This window comes from Prionailurus viverrinus, chromosome C1, assembly GCF_022837055.1.
Source record: "Prionailurus viverrinus isolate Anna chromosome C1, UM_Priviv_1.0, whole genome shotgun sequence".
Classification (NCBI taxonomy): Eukaryota; Metazoa; Chordata; class Mammalia; order Carnivora; family Felidae; genus Prionailurus; species Prionailurus viverrinus.
The window spans coordinates 173,978,630-174,000,855 of record NC_062568.1 but is presented as its reverse complement, the minus strand read 5'-3'; the positions used below and the strand labels follow the sequence as shown (position 1 = coordinate 174,000,855).

General features: G+C 34.7%; 1 protein-coding gene across 3 annotated transcripts in view; it reads right to left on the bottom strand.

The window, feature by feature from the left end:
* FAF1 (Fas associated factor 1) overlaps positions 1-22,226 on the bottom strand; it is a 535,448-nt gene that overhangs the window by 229,692 nt on the left and 283,530 nt on the right. For all 3 annotated transcript variants that reach the window (XM_047869343.1, XM_047869344.1, XM_047869345.1), the window contains one exon: positions 1,486-1,572. In XM_047869343.1, the coding sequence (XP_047725299.1) occupies positions 1,486-1,572 (87 nt within the window). The remainder of the gene's footprint in view (positions 1-1,485; positions 1,573-22,226) is intronic.

Genomic DNA, 22,226 nt, shown 5'->3' with positions numbered 1-22,226 from the left:
GTCCTGCGTCGGGCTCTGTGCTGACAGCTGAGAGTCTGGAGCCTGCTTCAGATTCTGTGTCTCCCTCTCTCTGCCTCTCCCCTACTCACACTTTGTCTCTCTCTTTCTCTCAAAACTAAATAAACATAAAAAAAATTCTTTAAAAAAAAAAAGGAAAGAAATGTGCCTATATGTAAACAATTTTTTTCTGGAAGGATTCACTTAAAAATTTTTTGCTCTATTTTCCGATTACTTAAAATATTTTTTTAATACTTATTTTTGAGAGAGACACACACTGTGAGAGGGAGAGGGGCAGAGAGAAAGGGAGACACAGAATCTGAAGCAGGCTCCAGGCTCTGAGATGTCAGCACAGAGCCCGATATGAGGCTCAAACCCACAAACTGTGAGATCATGACCTGAGCTGAACTCGGATGCCTAACCAACTGAGCCACCCAGGGGCCCCTATTTTCTGATTATTTTTAAAGTTTCATAATCTATAAAGCATTTTCCAAAGGCATAGTGTTTAAACTATGGAATAATTTAGACTCAAGTGGCATCTACATAAATTATTTAAAAATATTTCTATCTTCCACAAAATGTATGATGTTGGTGCTGAGAAAGAAGGAGTAATTATTATCCAGATGGAAATGTAATATTTACTAGATAATACAATATTATTATTTGGGTATTTATTATTGTAAGATGTTTACAAGGTCTCAATTTCTTTGCAGTCTGATTTATTATACACGTTAGAGTTAACGTCAAAATTCTTGAAACATTCTCATTTTTAACTTTTTTTTTTTAAAGGGTGTCTGGTTAGAACAGCCAAGAACATGGGAAAAAGTGGCCAAAATGTAATTACAATTGGCCTCCTTAGACAATAAAATTTACTCTCTTGGAAAAGAATGATTACTGCAAACAGTATAGATAAGAAAGGTTTCAAAATTAACAATAGGATAATCATTGTTAATGGATATAATAATAGGTAAAAATAATAAACTAAATCTTTTCCTCTAGCTTGTTATGTTGGTGAAAATTATGGGTATGTTTAAGAATACAGTGCCATCAATATTACTATACAAATTAACTTTTTTAAAAAGTATCAATCTACTATGGGAAATGTAGTTTTAAAACTAAATATGATTAGGTTGATTTTGAGACATCTGTAATTTAGGAAAAACTATTTTGTGTTTGGGATATTTCATTAGGAATGTCTAAATACATTCTTTTTATCAAGGAAAAAATTAAGTCAAATCAAGCAGCATCAAATTCCTGATACTGATACTGTAACATTACCAAAAGAATGTTGATGTTACTTGGTTTATGATATGTGTTCTGCAAGTGACCTCAAATTATTAGAACTCATTTTCACATTATTTAATTTCTAAAGTTCTTTCAGTGGAATATTCAAAGCATTTGATTCTGCTTTGTGATAATCACAGCCAATTAGATTGAAAATGGCAAAAGAGAAGAGAATAAAAAAATGACAACTCAATGGTCACTTACTGAGTCATCTGTGGCAGAAGCTGGCCAGCCCTCCCATAACTGATGGCGAACGGGGATACTCGTAAGGTCATACACATTTCTCTTTACCTATATAAAGAAAGAGACATCACAATTAAAATAAGGTTTCCATATGACTTATGATTGTTGCCACTTACATGATATACATTGTATTTCCTTTTTCTTCTGGATTTGAAACAGAATTTGAAACTAGGAAAACAAGAGTCAGAAAAATTTTGTAAAAATAATCTAAACCAAATTTAAAAGTAGATCCTCAATGAAAGCTAGATGAAATAGTAGTTCAAGAAACATCTCCCTCTGCCAGTTGTTTTTATATTCCTGAATGGCTTCAAGTTTCTATTCAGTCAAGAAGCTTCAGGTACACAGTTTTCACCTCTCATGGACCATAATTATAAATGTTAATAATATATTAAATTTTTAAATGATTCATGATGTGTAATAAAAAAAGATATACTTTAAGTTTCTATGTGGGAGAAAGAAGATAGTAGTTTTTGTTTGTTTTGTTTTTTGGAGAGGCCAGGAAGAAAAACATGAAGGTTTTTACTGTTTGATAGAAGTTTCACAGATATAAAAACACAGTGGGGTGGGGGGTGGGGGTGCCTAGGTGGCTCAGTAGATTAAATGTCTGACTTCGGCTCAGTGTCACGACTTCGTCATGCTCTCACAGTTTGTGGGTTCAAGTCCTATGTTGGGCTCTGTGCTGACAGCTCAGAGCCTGGAGCCTGCTTCAAATTCTGTCTCTTTCTCTGCCCCTCCCCCTGCTTGTGCTTTTGGTCTCTGTCTCAAAAACAAACATTAAAAAATTTTTTTGAAAGATATGAAAAGACAGATTATTTCTTTGATCTCACCCCAAATTAAAAACTACTTCAACAGCATATTTATTAACTGAGAGCCATCCATTAACATACTATTTAGGGTCTTCCTGAAAATAGAGTAATGATTCTTTTTAAATACTGTTAAAGATGAAAAACTATTTTTCTCAACATGCAACATTATGCCTTTTCATTTTAAAAGGACAGGAGGTAAGTAACTTATCAGAATAAAGTGTTGGAAGGTTAAACTCTATGTTACTCAGTAATTAAGAGTTGTCATACTGGTCTTCAGCTTTTCTTCTAAACCGGTTACAGAAATTCTATTTTATTATCAATGTACAAATTTAAAAAAATGACAAATCCTAAGAATGGAGAGATCATCCATCTTAATTAACTCTTCAAAGTTAGTTATGGGATTACCCGACTGTAACAAATGAAGCTAGTATTGAACATAATCTGTTCAATAATACCACTTCAATATAGAAAACAAGCAGCATTCGTTCATGTTTTAAAAATGCAGAAACCTAAAGTATCATGTTGTCTAATTACAGCATCTTGTATCACATTACTGTTTATTATACACAAACACATCTAAGTTATCCTTCCAGTGAAATAGAGATATATATTCACCAAGGAAAAGAAAAAAACAAAACAAAAAACATGGAACTCAATCTATTTTTATCTCTAATGTACACCTGTGAAAAAGACTATGTAAGTGAGAACTGAGGAGCTTGGGGGCATGGTTTGGTCCCCACTCAATTCAAACAAACAGCTTTTTTCAGAGGTTCTTAGCAATGGCCTTTCTACCATGCAGTATTTTGTTTATGGTCAGTCGCATTAAGTTTGGAAATTTTCGTTAGTTATTATCAACCCAACAATACAACCAAATGCAACTGGATAAACTTCTGACCACTTCCACTAGCTATGATTATTTTGTCATGCTTAAGGAGAAAGGTGTTCCATAAATACCTATCTATTATTATATTATCTATTATATTAATAAAAGAGAGGGAAAGGACAGAAGAGGGAGTATGAAACTTTATGCCTTAACACAAAATTCCTTTCTTAAAGTTATTTTTGAATTATGTTGTCTAGATACACTAAGTTTCATCAGCTATTTTTTGGGGGAAAAGGCAAGACAAATATTTACATCTTGTTGGAAAGGTGGCAAGTCTACCCCAGCTTTGGAGAGTATACCCAAATACTACGGATTGAGTATATAAACAAATAACTCTGGAGTGGGATTCTTTAAATTCCACCTTAATTCCAAATCACAACAATATGGTATTATGAAATAAACAGTATTTTTCTTCTTCTATTAACTCATCTGTAACTGCACTGAAATGAATAACATTCCTTTGCTATTCTAAGCCTGAAAAGCATGTTCTGGCTATAGTGTTATGTTGGTATAAAGCACAACGCCAGACTGATGTGCTGAACAAAAGTGATCAAAGTTAGAGTAATGTTAGACATTGCACAAGTATTTGGCTTCATTGTTCTTCCCAGAATGACATCTGTTAAGCAACTTGTCATAGAATAAACTGGTTAATGCAGACAGACCTTGGCTGAGATGGTACAACATAAAGCATATTAGGCTAATGTTTATTCCAATAAAAAAGCTAAATTGACAGTTTCTGAGATTTAATGAAAAGAATCATGCACTAAACCACAACCACTAAGCAACAATTTAAGAGAAAACAAACTAGTTTTCTAAAAATAATTCTGTATTTTATCAAAGCTGTAACTATAGACAGATTTTACCATTGTATGAAAGAAAGATAAGTGATATGATAGCAAAAGTACAAAATGAGTGATGCTTTTACTAATGTAGATACTGAAATTCTAGTATCTTCATTGATAGTTTTATGGAATTAAAATTTTACACCACAATCTTGCAGAGAAGGAAAAAATCCCAAACGTACACAAAAGTTAAAAATTATTCTTTTAAGAGATTAGTATTCTAGGAAACCTGAATAACAAAATATAGCTGTGTATAAAATGATGCAGATGAATTTAAGGTCATCACAAATCAAATGAAGAACACAGAGTTCTCTCAGAGAGGGAAGGAGGACAGAAAAACAGAGGAAGGAGAGCAAGAGATTGTGGGGACAAAGGCAGGACTACAGGGAAGGTGGAAAAGGGACAGGGAGGAACAGAGAAATTGAGAGTGACTAATTTGAGAGATTGGACAGCACTCAAGAGAGGCAGTAAGAACACACACAGGTTAGGCTGCTGTAGCTGGCATCCCCAGCTGCCATTATTGTGCTACTTCTGATGGAGTTTCATCTTTAGAGATTTGTGTTAAATTCCAGTTAAGGACAAGTGGCACTTCACAGGGTAACATTTCCTAAGGGCCTTTTTGTCTTACACATTTTCTTTGATCAGCATTGGCTCAATATTTTGCTGAACCTTCATAATCTTTTCAATTCTGGTTATACATTAAGCTCTAAATCTATGAGATTTCAGGCTGCTAAACTATGCAAATGTTTCAATTAGTTCTGAAGAAATTTAATAATTGCTTTGATTACCAGACGAACATTAAAGCTATGTTGCAAACTATACTGTATATGGATCAAGTATTCTAGGTTGACAATAAACTTTCCAGAGTTTGGAGATTTCTAGATTTCCTAAAAGGATAGTTTCATTTCTTCCCATTGCTTCAGATAAAATAGTTGTGACTAAGAAAAAAGATCAGATAAATTTGAAACAGTACAGAATATACTACTGATTTGTTTACTTGCTTTTCATTATTAATATCTGTTTATTATACTATAATTAATGTAAAAAGCTAAGCAGTGATCTTGACTTAAAACTTCACTATTTCCTCAATGTGGAAATTTCAGTGATAAACACAGCACTGGGGAAAGATCACTTTATTATGAACGTGTTTAATATAAAATTAAACATGATAATCATCTCCCACAAAGTTTTGAGTTCCAAAAATTTTCAAACAATTTTATTTTTTAGTTAAATTTTATCAGAATTTCTTAGAAAAGAATTCTTAGGAAATTATTCTGCTTAAAGGCTAAATTGTGAGTCTCTAAGATTAGCCTCAAATGAGCTGTTAGTAGGTATTCAAATTGAAATATAAAAAACTTAGTAGATAACTTGTCAGCCTTAATAAAATCATTCTTTGTGTGTTAAATGTTGATCAAACTACTGAAAAACATTTCAGAGAATTTTAAATGTCATTCTGGTATTATCCAAGTGAAAGAAGATTCTGATAGAAAAGTCACAAGGTTTGAGGTATTATGGCATAATGAGAAGAGAGAACTAGATTTCTAGTCCTAATGTTGCCCAGCTGTTATTGTGGGCAAGTTGGTGAAATCTTTCTGAGACTTAGTTTATTCAATATCAGAAGAGAATAAAACAAGATCACTTCTAATTTTCAAAGTTCTAAAATCCTCTGATTTTGTGACAGTATTGGAGTTAATCCTAGGAACAGGAAGAGCTAAACATAATGTAAGACAAGCAAGTAATGAGGGAAAGTTTAAAATCATTCAATGCTAGAATATGGAAGAAAAATAGTAAAAAGTCAATAGATCAAAAAGGAAAACTGTAGATAATTTCAGGTAAAAAACACAAATATTATATATAATAAGCATATTAGGTGAATTTTTTTCCTTAGATGAGAAAAGTCTGAGCTTTTGCTTTTATCACACTAAAAAGTCTACATTTTTTTAAAAGGCCACATAACATATTCCTCTCGTGAGATTCATTTAAAAATTAAGCCTGTCATGTTGGTTTCCCATATAACTACTCCATGAACCAAATGTTATCATTCAGGCTATGGATTTGCCAGACTACCACTAACTAAAACAGTTGTAAAGTGCTATTAACTTATGTCAACATCTTTAAAATTTTGAAATCTGGCCCAAGATTCTTAACATATCAAACATTTTAATAAAAATAGAAACAAAATACTTAATTGCCATGGGATTAGAACAGCTACCAATTTATGAGCATTCTAGTTCTCACATTTTTTGAATTAAGAATACTAGGGCAGATTACAACCCTTACCAAAAGGCACCCTGAAACTACAATCATTCTCTAACCAATATTAGAAGGCCTTTGGTCATATTAGAATGTGAATTTATCCAAATTTTAAATATATCAAACTTTGAACTCCAAGTATTTCACACTATCAAATGATGCTCTGCTTAAGAGTTTGCTAAATAATAACTGCACTGAAGAAATAAGAATTTGTGTGTGGGTGTTTAAATCAAAATAAAGCATACAGACTAGGCTTACTTCCAGTTTCCTAGCAGTCTTTGGTGCTCTGAAAGGCTTATACTTAAAAAACCAATCATTCCTGATCCAGACTGGGTTTTGTACACATACTTCATATCTAAGGACTTTTCTTTTTCTTCTTCTTTTCTTAACATATTATATACTCATCCCAGTTGCAGATGGATTTGTTTTACTAAGATGCAAGTTAAAACCCTCCTAAAAACCCTTCCTGAACAAAAACACTTGAAACCGGATGGTGCAAGGGGAATGAGAAGGTGGCATCAGTAATCAAATGTTAATTAGCAAGCTTTTTTCCCCCTTCCCTCAGGGCTGGCCTGTGTTGGAGAATTCAAATCAGAAATCAATGCTCCAAGTGTTTAACTATTACTTCTTCTCATTAACCATTTAAAAGACTCAGCAATTCTCTCCTCATAAAAACAGTAACTGGAGACATTTCTTTTTCTCAAATACCATCTTTCCAGAAAACAATGAAGATGTTGTTTGAAGAAAACTATAAAATTGAAGTTGCTTTCAATTAGGCTTTGAACTAACTGTATTCCGCTCTTTAAAACATCTTTTGGCTCTAACTGAATTCTTCGTTCGAACAACTGTAACTAAGTTTTGCTTTGTATACCATACTTAAAAACTTACTCCACTTCTTACCTGTCAGTAAGGAAGTTTGACAATTGGCATTTTAAAAGATCACTGGGAATGATGACAATCAAACCAACCAAATATGGAAATGCATCTGAATGCATTTACTCGGAAATGGATTTTAGCATCCTGCAAAATTACCAAGGATAAGATTTAACACTTACATTAGAAAAATGGTTATATTCATAATTCCCTTTCCTAAAATTTTGGTGTGGGTGAAAATGATGTAAAAATTGCAAAGTTAGGCCATATATTTTTTTCAATATATGAAATTTATTGTCAAATTGGTTTCCATACAACACCCAGTGCTCATCCCAAAAGGTGCCCTCCTCAATACCCAGCACCCACCCTTCCCTCCCTCCCACTCCCCATCAACCCTCAGTTTGTTCTCAGTTTTTAAGAGTCTCTTATGCTTTGGCTCTCTCCCACTCTAACCTTTTTTTCTCCCCTCTTCCCCTCCCCCATGGGTTTCTGTTAAGTTTCTCAAGATCCACATAAGAGTGAACACATATGGTATCTGTCTTTCTCTGTATGGCTTATTTCACTTAGCATAACACTCTCCAGTTCCATCCACGTTGCTACAAAGGGCCATATTTCATTCTTTCTCATTGCCACGTAGTACTCCATTGTGTATATAAACCACAATTTCTTTATCCATTCATCAGTTGATGGACATTTAGGCTTTTTCCATCATTTGGCTATTGTTGAGAGTGCTGCTATAAACATTGGGGTACAAGTGCCCCTATGCATCAGCACTCCTGTAGCCCTTGGGTAAATTCCTAGCAGTGCTACTGCTGGGTCATAGGGTAGGTCTATTTTTAATTTTTTGAGGAACCTCCACACTGTTTTCCAGAGTGGCTGCACCAGTTTGCATTCCCACCAACAGTGCAAGAGGGTTCCCGTTTCTCCACATCCTCTCCAGCATCTATAGTCTCCTGATTTGTTCATTTTAGCCACTCTGACTGGTGTGAGGTGATATCTGAGTATGGTTTTGATTTGTATTTTGTTAGGCCATATTTAAAGTGACTGAACTAGCCTGCTTGGGATTCTCTCTCCCTCTCTCTCTGTCCCTCCCTACTCATTCTCTCTCAAAATAAATAAACTTAATTAAAAAAAAAATAAAAAAAAAATAAAGTGACTGAACTAATGATAACAAGTTTATTAAAATAAGTTTGTGGGGCACCCAGGTGGCTCAGTCAGTTAAGCGTCTGGCTCTCCATCTCAGCTCAGGTCATGATCTCACAGTTTGTGAGTTTGAGCCCCTGCAAAAAGCAGGCAAAAAGCCTGCTTGAGATTCTCTTTTTCCCTCTCTCTCTGCCCCTCCCCTGCTTGCTGGCACGCAGGTGCTCTCTTTCTCTCTCTCTAAATAAATACATTAAAAAAAAATAGTTTGAAATAAGTTCGTATCTTAAGCTAAAGGTTAAACCTGAATTTTAAAAGAGAATTCCTAAGGTACTAAGATGAGCAAGGCTGAGAATGTTTCTCAAATAGGAAAGATGCTAACTTTTAAGAGCTTTCTGGAAAAACAAAAGGTTTAGAGAAATTGTGAAGTTGCAGAAGTTGAAATCATAAACAATAAATACAATAAATACAACTCTGTATAAATTAAAACTCTGTGTTTTAATCAGCCCTCAAGGTAATTCTTACTAAGCCAAGTTTAAGAAGCACTGTTTTAAGATGTATGAGTTATAGGCTTTCCCAGATAACCATACCTCTCTAGTATACTCATTCTAAAGTCCCTCTGAATTTGTGCCTAATGTAGCCAATCCTTTTTGAGAACAATTATGGTTAACAACGATTTGTTGCAAAAATTCTAGACAGGCTATAATTTTATTTGAATGATAAAGAGATCATTGTTAGTCTAAGAAACTAATGACACCCTACTACCTCTTTACCACAGACTTTATAGCACTGAAATAATTGATAATGTCTTCACCATTGAGAATCTGTGCTTTTCTTCAGTTTGTCTACCTTAAACTAAGTGATTGCTTTCTGGCTATAATATGTATTTGGACATTATAGTAAAACTGCATATCCACAATAAACGATCTACTGGTCACACTAAATAAACTTGGAAGACACCTGTATACATCAGCTGAATTAAGAAATGTTCCTAAACATCAGAAAACTATATTTGGGGGCACCTGGATGGCTCAGTCAGTTGAACATCTGACTTTGGTTCAGGTCATGATCTCACAGTTGAGATTGATCCCCACATCGGACTCACTGCTGTCAGCCTGGAACCCACTTTGGATCCTCTATCCCCCTCTCCCTGCTGCTCCCCTGCTTGTGCTCTCTCTCTTAAAAATACATAAACATTTGGGATGCCTGGATGGTTCAGTCAGTTAGGCATCTGACTTTGGCTCAGGTCATGATGTCACAGTTCCTGAGTTTGAGCCCCATGTCAGGCTCTGTGCTGACAGCTCAGAGCCTGGAGCCTGCTTCAGATTCTGTTTCCCTTTCTCTCTGCCCCTCCCCTACTTGTACTCTGTCTCTCTCTCTCTCTCTCAAAAGTAAATAAACATTAAAAAAAATTTTAATACATAAACATTAAAAAAAAATAAAGGAAACTATGTTAGAAGCAAATGAAAAGTTTGTTTGTTTTTTGTCTCCCTCATAGGCTAGCTGAAACAACACCCAAAGGAAAAATAACAGAAGGTTAACCTCCTATGAGTCAGTCAAGACCTTGTCTTACAGGGCAATATCTCCTCTCTATACTTTATGGAAACAGTAAGAGAGTGCAGTTTTTCCAACTATTTAATGGCCCAATAGAAACAAATACTTTTTTAATGCCTGCAATGAATGTATCAGTCATTCAATAAATGCTCTTAAAATTTCCCTTTATTATTTTTTTGAAAGAATTTATAAAAAGTTTATTTTTGTATTAGCCAGCACACATCAAACATTTCTTTTAATTTTCATTTTATTTTTAAGTAAACTCTACACCCAACATGGGGCTTGAACTCATGACCCTGAGATCAAGAGTAATACGCTCTACTGACTGAGTCGGCCAGGCACCCCAAACTATCATAACTTTTAAAGCTAACTTTGTTGGTGCCTCTGGCAAGCTCAGTCAGTAGAGAATCGGCTCTTGATCTCCCCCTTTTAAAATCAGGTAAATTAAGGCACCTGAGTGGCTCAGTCAGTTAAGCAACCAACGCCTGGTTTTGGCTCAGGTCATGATCTCACGGTTTGTGAGTTCCAGCCCTGTGTGAGGCTCCACAGGTGGCAGTGTGGAGTCTGCTTGGGATTCTCTCTCTCTGCCCCTCCCCTGACTGCACAGTCTCTTTCTCTCTCAAAATTAATAAATTTAAAAAAAACAAATCAAGCAAATGAGTCAATCAATTTATAACTCCTTCCACAATGGAAAACACCAATTAAGTCAAAAGTCAACCCTAGAAATAACTAGAGCAATTATAAGAACATTTTTAGAAGTTTTACTTTAACTTAAAACCATTTTATAAAGTTCAATTTTATGCACTACTTCAAAGATTGATTATGTAAACCAAGAAATACTTGTATATCCAAAATGTTTTGATTTTTAAGTCTGAATTTTAGCAGACAATTTGATATAATGTCAGATGCAGTGTACATGTTAATCTTAAGGATATAATTATGTATAAAACCAAATTTATAAACCAATTTATTCCTATAGCTATAGGGATATTCAATGCACCTAGTATATCATCAGACACATGCAAAACTGGCACCATTCTTAATATCCAAAAATAGGATAATTAAATAAATAAGTAAAATATCATGCATCCACTAAAATGGTGATGTAGAACCAGGGTCAGTCAAGTATAGCCCAGAGGCCAAATTTGGTCTGCTATATTTGTAAATAAAGTTGTACTGGAATACCACCACTTCCATTTATTTATATATTGTCTGCGGCTGCTTCTGAATTACCATGATGGTAGAGCTGAGTAGATGTAACAGAGGCTATATGGCCTGCAAAGCCTAAAATATTTACTATTTAGCCCTTTACAGAAGAAGTTTGCTGACCCTGATGTAGAAGAATATTTACTAACATTAAAAGTTGTTACATATTAGAAAAACGAGGCTATAAAATTATGTACATTTCTGCTTATTATATATATATGCATACTATATGCACAGAAAATAAGATACATAATAAATGCACAGAAAAAAAGATACGATAATAAACGTAAAATTTGTTCTCTCAGTATCATGGGATTATGAGTTAATTTTATTTCATTTTTATCTTTTTGAAGTTTCTATTACTTCTGTAACAAGAATTTTGTTTTGTTTGTTTTTATTCAGAGTAAAGACATGCCCTTGGAGACAGAACAACCTGGTTTTCATTTCAGCTATGCTACTAATTATAAGTAACCCCGAACAAAGGAAAGGGGAAGGAAAGAGACACAAATGAACATTTGTTCAGTATCTTCTACAAACCAGGAACTTGGTTTTAACATATCATTTTCACAATAACCTTTACATATACTACTATCTTCATTTTACAAATGAGCAAACTGAAGCTCAGAGACAACAAATAAGTTATTCCAGTTAATAAATGGTGAGATTAGGGTTTAATTTAGTTTTCTGAGGTTCTGAAGTCTAGATTCTTTCACCACTATAGCGTATCTTCTCTTAGCCTAAATTTCCTCTTCTGTAAAATAAAGGGTTATAATAAATTATCTTTAAAATTCTTTTCTACCTGACACTTTTATAATTGTAGTGTGTAAGAATTTTCTATGAGACCTTTTACACTTACTCTAAATGATGGGCATTAAGTGGTAACAAGTAAGAGTGACCAACTATGAATAAAACCTCTGTCATGAAACCAAGAGAGCCTTTTCAGACCTGTTGTGCTGTAATAGGCAATAAAGAGCAAGTTACAGGCTACACATTTTTGTACTTTTAAGTGCTATAGAGGAATGACAACTGCCAGATCAAATAGAAACTTGTTATTGTTTCAACAATTGAATGCGGCCTTCACAGTAAGAGGGCAGTTCCTGGTGTCACACACAGCTGGGAAAGAAATAGCAAGATAAAAAATTTTCAAGGAAAATAAATCAAGGCAAGAGGAGAACAGTTAAAACAGTAAACTTCATAAAGTGAGGGGTAGGAAAAACTCTTTCTCATATAAGCTTTTGCCCAAAGCCTTGAGTTTCCAACCAATGCTAATGTAAGAGTTTTGGCTGGAATAAAAGAATATGAAGACATTTATACTTTGGGCCTGCTGATATTCTACTTTGCCAAAATACAGTAAATCAATTATGCCCTACCTCATTATTCTAGTTTTCCTTCTCTCAACAGTTGGGCACTCTTAACCAATCCCTCTTCTATGCTTTTGATTTGGCCAAGTGAAACTCTGGTCAAGTATTTGTTTTATTTGCAACCTCTACATGTTCTAATGTAAAATTGTGGGGCAATGGCATTGATCTACCCTACCAATTTGTTTTCTTATAGAATTGCATTTCCTTTTAAATTTTTTATACACACAAATACAGAAATTAAACTACTTGCCCAAATGTCATTCAGTTAGTTAACATCTAGGTCTGGATGATAATGCAGATTTTTAAAATTCTTAATCCATTTCTTCTTTCCTGTTAATTTTTTTTTTTTTTTTTTTTTTTTTTTAAATAAGAAAAGACCATTGCCTCTCTAGCAACTTCAAGTTTTTAAAAGTGCTGCCAATCCTGTTTGGGGCAAAGATCGTCTTTATATTTTGATGAAAACTGCGTACCCTTTCCCATTCTGGTAGCAATACACTGATGCTCAGACATGATGTTTATGTTTGCTTTGCTGCTTTCTGTTGCCCATCCAGGCCTTTGCCTTTCTCTGAGATGCTGAAAAAAGTGGTGGGAACCATCAGCAATGGAAGCTCAGTCTATAATCAGGTCTCTTATAATTTTATCTTTTCTTGTTAACAAAAAAATGCAAAAAACAAAGACAACAAAGGGACTTAGTGTTGGGGTCTGAATACTAAAGTGGCCTGGGGGTGTGGCTCATCAAGTGAAAATAAACCATTCAAGTCATCCACATCAAGGAGAAAGTTTGGGAACAACTAGGCCAGTGTTTGCATTTGGGGCCCTGGAGTCAGGAGAGTTACACTTCCCTTCACTCTGTTTAACCAAGGCACCAGAGACAACCTATTTAACCTCTCCTTTCGGACATATTAAGTAATCTCTTCCAAAGAACAACGCTGAGAGATATTGAAGTATACCTGGTTAGGCTTTCTGATTTTAACTTGCTAGTTTCCAAGATCAGCTTTCAGTATTACTCTCTCCAAGAGATATGTGGGTGGGAAGGCAGGGAGGATATATTAAGGAAAGTAGCTGCCATGGCTAAGAGCAAGGTTGTATTAAGACAATAGGCACCAAAATCACATACCTAGTTAATTTTAGGTGAATGAGATAGAGTTGGATGCTGATTCCAAGGGACAATTTAATTAAAGCTTATCAAAGTGAATTGACACTATGAACTAAAGTCTAATACTGCACACCAAATCCAAACTAAGGACTGATACTGCCAATGCTCAGAAGCTCCATACAACTGGCTTTTAATTAAGGCAGTTACAATCCGATCCCAAGGATTTCGCTCTTAGGGCTGGCTCTGAAATGTAAATATAGTTATTTTAGAAAGAAAATAACAAGAATACCCTAGCATTCCACTTAATGTATAACTAAGATCAGAGAATTTCTTTTTAAAATCACGATTCATTAAATAAGCAGTCATTCTAAATAAACTGTCTGAAGTCTCCTGTTAAAAAAAAAATTACTCCTATTTATTCATTAACAAAGCTATTCCTTAGCTCATCCCTGCCATAACCTACTCTATTCAAAACCATATGGGAAAGGACATTAAAAAACCGCCACAAACCATGGACTTCTGGTATTAGTGCTACACACTGCATACCCCTATTCATTATTCTACCTCCCTTGTTTAATCTATCATTAAGATTCAGTGACCCTACACTAAATTTAAAGCAGATCCTTCCTTCCTCCCATGCCTAAATTCACATACTTTTCTAGTTGGGGATGCCCTCAAGTATTAACAACTCTACGGGGTTTCTCTAATCTCAGCTCTGAACTATGTCATGCTATAGAACCAAGAAATTGCTGTTTTACATCTCTAACTATGGAGGCTTCCATATAAAAGGACCATATAATTTACTTAATAAGATAAAGGGGGAAAAATCACCATTTAATAAGTATTTTTTTCATTGTATATGGTAAAAGAGGCGCATGGAGACACTGTCATATGCTATGTTGTTTTACAAGTTAATATTACCTACAGGCATTACTTCAACTGTATTTATCACAGAACTCAGAGTTTTAAATAACGATGAAAATGTCAGGTGTTGACTATCTTAATAAATGGAAAAACAAATGAAAAAAGAACATGCTGATTTAAATATATAGTTGATAAAACAATCATTTTGGGGAAAAGAGATTTCAAGAAATTAGCAACGTAATGTTTCTAGAAAATATTAAACTTCATTTTCAAATTAGAAACAAAAAAATCTAATGTACAATGTGGCAAAATAAAGAGTAAGGAGTCACGTGTATGACGGTCTATCAGTGCTAACAGTGATACAGTGATGTCAGATATGTTCTATATCTGTGTTGTCCAATAAGGTGGCCACTAGTCCCAATGCGACTGCTAAGCATTAAAACCTAGCTAGCTAGTGTAGTTGAGTAAGGAACATAATTTAAACTTAAATTGCCACATGCGAATAGTACCTATCCTACTGAACAGTCTATTAAGATTACATAAGAAAGTGAAGGATACAGAGCAACATAAAAACATACCACTGATAAAACTATACACTTACATACTTCATCTCATTCTTATTTCTTTATAGTCAATACACAAAGGTAGAAATATTGTGCTAAATTAATTTTTCACATGTATACTTTTGTTGTTCTTGATGTTATTTTAAAGTAGCCTAATAAGTATAAATAAGAATTATATGCTTTAGTATTCTGAAATTGAAGGAACTGTGATAGCATACACATAAATGAAACCTTACTTGAAAAAAAAGAGCAATAATGGGCTATAATATAATCATTAAATATCCAAGAGAGTCAAATATTCTTTTTTTTTTTTTTTTAATTTTTTTTTCAACGTTTATTTATTTTTGGGACAGAGAGAGACAGAGCATGAACGGGGGAGAGGCAGAGAGAGAGAGGGAGACACAGAATCGGAAACAGGCTCCAGGCTCCGAGCCCTCAGCCCAGAGCCTGACACGGGGCTCGAACTCACGGACCGCGAGATCGTGACCTGGCTGAAGTCGGATGCTTAACCGACTGCGCCACCCAGGCGCCCCAAATATTCTTTATTTAAAAATGTTACATTTGATTTACATAGCTGCCACATTATGTAGGTCTAATATTTCATCAGTTCATTCATTCATTCATTCATTCATTCATTCACAAAATGGTTACCCGGGAACAATTACAATGAATCAGATGCTACTACAACAAATCATGTTAACTGTAAACCTGGCAGCAGCATCTCATTTAAGAGAGTGATGATTCAAAATTAATTCCTTCTTTTTGGGCCAAGATTCCTAAAGCATTCATAGAAGCAGAGCTGGGAAGGGGCATCTGGGTGGCTCAGTTGGTTAGGCATCCGACTCCTGATTTCAGCTCAGATCATGATCTTGAGGTTTGTGAGACAGAGCCCTGCTCTTGACAGTGCGGAGCCTGCTTGGGATTCTCTTTCTGCCCCCTCCCTCTGTGCACACATGCTTTTTCTCTCTCAAAATAAATAAACTGAAGAATTAAAAAAAAACAGCTGGAAAGAGACATATAATGGATGCTATAACTACTACCAGCCTTAAACCCAGTTCCTTATTGATTCAGTAAGTTCTTACGTCAGTGATTACAATACAGCAAAGAAAGTGCTGGGTGAACAAGATTCAGACGTCTATACTCCCTTAAGGAACTACATCTGGTTGGTAAGAAAATATGTGAGAATAGCTTATTTACAGTACAAATATACTTGTTACAGGTTTTTTTTAAGGTAAATAAAATGACTGAATGAATAGAAAAAAATGCAGATGGGACCAGAGAAAAGAGTTAAGAATTAAATATAAAACATTTCTCCTCCTTTAAAAAGTAGATCATTTTTTATTAATGCTAAAAATTAGGGTGACATTATAAAAATACTTTTAAGGAAAGTGCATAATGCACTACTAATAAAGTACTAGGATAATTTCTCACTGGATTTCATAAGCAACAGATAAACCTGTTCTAAGTTTAACAAGTACAATCATTGAGTGCTAATAACTCATGAGCATTCATATGGTTGTCCAACCAGTCAAAAAATATCTGAGTGGCTACAATGAGGATGGTACTATTTTGTAGTAGTTACTAAGAGACAAAGTCTCTGCCTTCATGGAATTTAAATTCATTCTAAAGTATGTGTATGGCAGGTGGGGGTGGGCGGTAAGGAAGGAGACAGAAAATAAATAAGTAAATACATAACAAGATAATTTCAGGTTAGGTAAATTCTGTGAAGGGTGATACTAGATTCCTACCAGTCCTTCTCTACTTTAGGTGAGTTGAATCCTGAATGAGAAGGTACTTATCCCAGAAAGAGTGTTCCAGACAGAGAAACATGAAATGCAAAGGTACTGACAGGCGCTTTATATACATGTATATACTCTCTAATTCTTGCTATCAAGTTTCACCTAGCTTTTATTTATTTATTTTAACAGAAAAAGCATCTGAGGACTCAAACTCTCCAAGTAAGCAGAAACAGGATTCAAAAAGGAATCTATGGGACTCTGAGGCACTTTCTCTTTTTCACCTCACTATGATACTTCCTCCAAAACTCAAACTACAAAAGTCTGTTCTTCGAGAGCCTGAGTGGCTCAGTCGGTTATGCATCTGACTTTGGCTCAGGTCATGGTCTTGCAGTTTGTGGGTTCAAGCCCCACGTCGGGCTTTGTGCTGACAGGTCAGAGCCTGGAGCCTGCTTCAGATTCTGTGTCTCCCTCTCTCTCTGTCCCTCCCCCACTTACACTTTGTTTCTCTCTCTCTCTCTCAAAAATAAATAAACGTTTAAAAAAACTTCAAAAAAGAAAAGTTTGTGTGTTTTCAGTAGATTATTACTGCCCCCTCTATACTGCCAAAAAATGTTACCCATGCTGATCACTTACTTGCCTAACTCTTCATTCATAGATTGGGTCATGCATTAGTTCAACTAGACTAAATAATCATAAATCCCAAATTACTGTCAGCTACAAATTAATAAAGTTTATTATACTAATAGCTAACTCAAAGGGATATTTCAGAGATTCTGATCAAAGATACCCTGTCTTCAAACACAGCTGGGTGTTGTTTGTATGTTTTAGCTCAAGTGAATAGATATTGTCATGTATTCCAAAATAAATGGCAAGTGCATTTGATCATATTTTATCTTTTGTCATGTTTCACTGCATTATGCCAGTACTGAATAAATTTGAGGGTATCTACTCTTGAAAATTGTGGCAGCCTGGCAATCACATCCAAGGAAAGCCAGTTATTTGAGAGCAACATTCTCTGACACCCCAATATTACCACACCTTCTTCATGCTCTAAATCGAAAAAGAGGACAGGAATAGCTGTTGCTAAAGCACAGCTAGACCCCTATTACCTTGTACATTTAAAAGTAAATCTGGTAAACTTTCTATACTTGTATATGTTTATGGCTCTTTAATTCATCTATTCAACGAACATTTGTTGGGCACTTCTGAAGTTCTGTCTCTGACAGGCATTAGAGTAGCCTTCTCAAATGCAAGTGTACAGAGCAGCTAGAGACGTAACATAAATGGGTGAAATGTGATGGGCAAATGGCACTTAGTTTTAGTTTTGAGGAAGCAAAATTGGGGTGCTGGGGACTACAGTAAACTGGAGAGCATGCCTCATCTACTGAGGCACCTACTACTCTATAACAGCTGATTACTGCTTTGGAAAATCTGGGATTCGATGTTGCCAGAATTTTCTCATTCGTTGAGAGAAGCCAGAAGCCAGGAATTCTGTTTTATTTTGTTGTTGTTGTTGTTGTTGTTGTTGTTTTACATGTGATGTGTCCAAACTTTTAAGTGTTGGCAACCAGTTCAAATATAAAACACTCTTGAACCAAAACTCGTAGCCAAACAAAACAGTCATTGCAGTTGCCAGTTTGCAACCTCTGCAAGAGAGATACAGGGTAGATAAAGACACAATATTCTTGCCTTAAGGGAAGTCACAGCCCTGTGAGGGTTACATTCAGAAACAAACATTCATGGCACAATATGATAACTATTATGATAAAGATATCAATAAAGCATTAGGAGTGCATAAAGAAGACTTAGCATAATGTCTTCTAGCTTTATCCATGTTGTTGCAAATGGTAAGATTTCCGTTTTTTTAAGGCTGAACAATATTCCGTTGTGTGTATAAATCATATTATCTTTATCCATTCATCTGGAGATGAGGCATCTGAGGCACAGAGAAGATACGTAACTTAACCAAGTTCATATAATAATAATAAATGCCTCCCTCTATTTTAATCCAATTGTAACATACATGATAAGACAATAAATTATACACTACAATATATACTTTTTCTATAGTAAAACTAACAATGTGAATCAAGTATTTCAGCGTTGTTAAAGTTCAACCATTACTATATGCACATTAATCACTCTGTAATTCAATAAATACCAAAGTAACTTGGTTTGGAAACTGTAGGGGCGCCTGGGTGGCTCAGTCAGTTGAGCGTCCAACTTTGGCTCAGGTCGTGATCTCACAGTCCGTGAGTTCGAGCCCTGCGTCAGGCTCTGTGCTGACAGCTCAGAGCCTGGAGCCTGCTTCGGATTATGTGTCTCCCTCTCTCTCTGACCCTCCTCCCATTCATGCTCTGTCTCTTTCTGTCTCAAAAATAAATAAACGTTAAAAAAATTTTTTTAATTAAAAAAAAAAGAAAAAAAAGAAACTAATATCACCAAGATAAACTAATACATACAGAAAAATGCTTAATTTCACTAGTAATTAAGAAAATGCAAATTAAGAAATACCATTCACACCTTTCAAAGGGTTAACAACTAAAAACATTGACATAATCCATTGTTGATGTAACATGCATGCTCACATAGCTGGTAGGTAAAGAAGAAAGCAAAGCTTTTTTTGAGTGGGGACAATTTGGCAATATCTATCAAAATAAAATGAATGTAGCCTTCAACCCAGCCATTCCATTTCTAAGTTGCTATCTTAGAGAAATCCATACAACTCATGAAGAGGACGTTATCAAATTTTTTTTAGGTTTCTGAGTTCTGAGTCATTTACAATGAAAATATTATTTATGTACTTTCTGAGTAATTAAAAACACAATGACTAACACTATGATGGAAAAATTGTTATGCTTTTCAATGTCAACCCGAATGTGCACAATAATTTCATTTTATATCATATTACAAAGTTTAGAAAATTTTGAACTATGAAGCACATCTAGGCCATATATGTAAACTAAAATAATTTGGTTTTGGGGATGATTTAAGACTATTTGAGATAGCCACTACCCATTCAAAATTAACGCTTGATGTCAGGCCCTTTCCCTGCTCCAAGCAGCTTTAACCAACCCTACCCATCTCACCCTTAAGATACCCCACAGTACAAAATCTAAAAACTGCATCAGGAATTTCCCCTATCTCTCCTAAATACAAATAGCATTAGCCTCATAGGCAAGTGAGCATCTAGGCAACTATACACTATTGAAACCACAGTGTCATTTTTTTATCTAACTCATGGGTTAGGCAGGCAATGTCAAGCATATATCTGAGGGCAAGTTCGTTAGTGTTTGACTAGGATATTCAGGGAATCCTTTTTTCCTCTGTCTTACACATTTCACAAAACACTATTTTTATGAGTAAAAACACAAGGAAGAAGGCAAGAACTGGATAATCTGATAAAGTTAAATTAGTTGCTTTCTAAAAAATATATTTTCCTATGCCAGATTCTTCATCTACCAAACATGATAATCAACACATAGTACATTGTTTTATAACTGCTAAATAAGACAACAAAATTACTGAGGGAAAGAAAGCCAGTTTCTTAAAAAAAAAAGTGTAGTTTTGAATTTCAACTTCATTTTGAATTTTGAAATCATTCACCTGAATTCATTCATTTTGAATTTCAACTTCATTCACTCCTTCATCCAACTATTAAGTGCCGCATGCTTTATACCTGAACATATCCCTCAGTATCCCTACTAAATAGATGGCATTATTTCCACTTTACAGAGACAAATGACACCTAACAATTTGCCCAACTGATATACTTGCTTCTCTATGCAGATGTTTAACAATGAGAATGTAACATAGCCAAAACTAAATTATCCTCATATCTAGTCCTATTTTAATAAATGGCACTACCATTCAGTTACTCAACTCAAAAATTTAGGAATCATCTTTCATTTTCCCCTTATTCTCACCATTCATTCCTTTTAATCCATAACCAAAACAAGACTGCCACTGTCTCTCAGCTGGACTAGTACAAGAACTACCTCAAAATTCTAAGTGTTTTCACTTTTGCCTTCTGCAATCCATTCTACACAAAGCAGCAAAAACAGTATTTTAAAAAACATAACTAGATCATGTAATTTTTCTCTTTAAAACTTCTAAAAGCATCCCATTGCACTTAGAATGACTTGGTCTCACTTACTTTTCCAAATTAAGAACTAACTATTAACCTCTCAGCTAACAAGTTATTTGTTTAAATAATGTGACCCAAGCTGAGTATCAGGAATTCTGCTGTTAACTGTGAGAGAGGCAAATTTCATTAAAGTTACAAAACTGGCAGAATAAACTCAGGGCTTTATATAGTAGCCCTGGTATCAGCACTTGGGAAGATACTGACTGAAAATAAAGATAGTTCAAAAGAAAGTGGAAGCAAAAGATGGACACAGAGAGTAGTTTATGCTGGCTTGTGCTAGACACAACACTTGTGCTTATTCATTATTCAAACATTAAAAACTTACTATATGTCAAGTACTATACTGGATAGACCTTGACAGGACTTGAAAATACAAGAAACTTTTTTTCTAGATGTATCAGAAAAATGATGTTTCTTAAAACTCAGTTACTTTCATGCTTCCGTGCTTTTCCTCTTGTCCACTTGGAAATTTCTTACCCATTTTTACACAGCCACCTCAAATATTACCTCCTGAGAAGGCCTTCTTCAGCCCCCATAAGTAAAGTTAATCCCAATACCTTCTGTTACAGCACTTACTAAATCATCTTTAATAGGTATGGGTTTATCTCCTTAGAAGTCCACAAATTATCCTTGTGCAGTAGGCTATTAGCAAGGTGCTTTGCAAATGGTAACAGCATCACAAATATTTGTTATGTGTAGAAGTCCACATTTCTTTTACATAGGCAGATCCTCATACAAATGACTCAAATGTAAGATATTACATTACAAGGTATCTGAAAAGTCATAAACAAAGAACTCAGCAAAAAAAGTCATTTTATCTCCATGAAAGATTAAAGAAATCTTTACAAAGGTGGCATCTTTGAGCACAGAACTTAAAAACTTTCTGGATATGGACATGTAAGGTAAAAGCAGTCAGAGGAGAAGAGAAAATGAACAAAGAAAAGTACAAAAAACTAAGGGGTGTGTGTCTAAGAATTCAGAGCAGCTCTGAGTGGTTGGAGCTTCTGGTAACCAGGGGGAATAAAATGAGGTTATTTGTTTTTAGTTCATAGCAACACTCAGACATGAAGAGAGCAATTTTTATTATTCTGTAGATACTTAGGATATAGAATTAAATATCTAATGAGTATTAAAATAGACCTTAATTTGCTACAGAACACTGTATGATATACATTAATACGGACAAATAAGTAAAACATACACCTACTACTCTCCTCCCGAAGCTTACAACAAAAAAGAGAACCACGGACACAATGATAAACTATTTTCATGCAATCTAGACCATAATAAATATTAAAAAATATTAAAAACCTATATTCAATGCTTATTAAGTATTAAACATTGTGTTAAGAGCTTTAAATGCAGTAATAAAGTT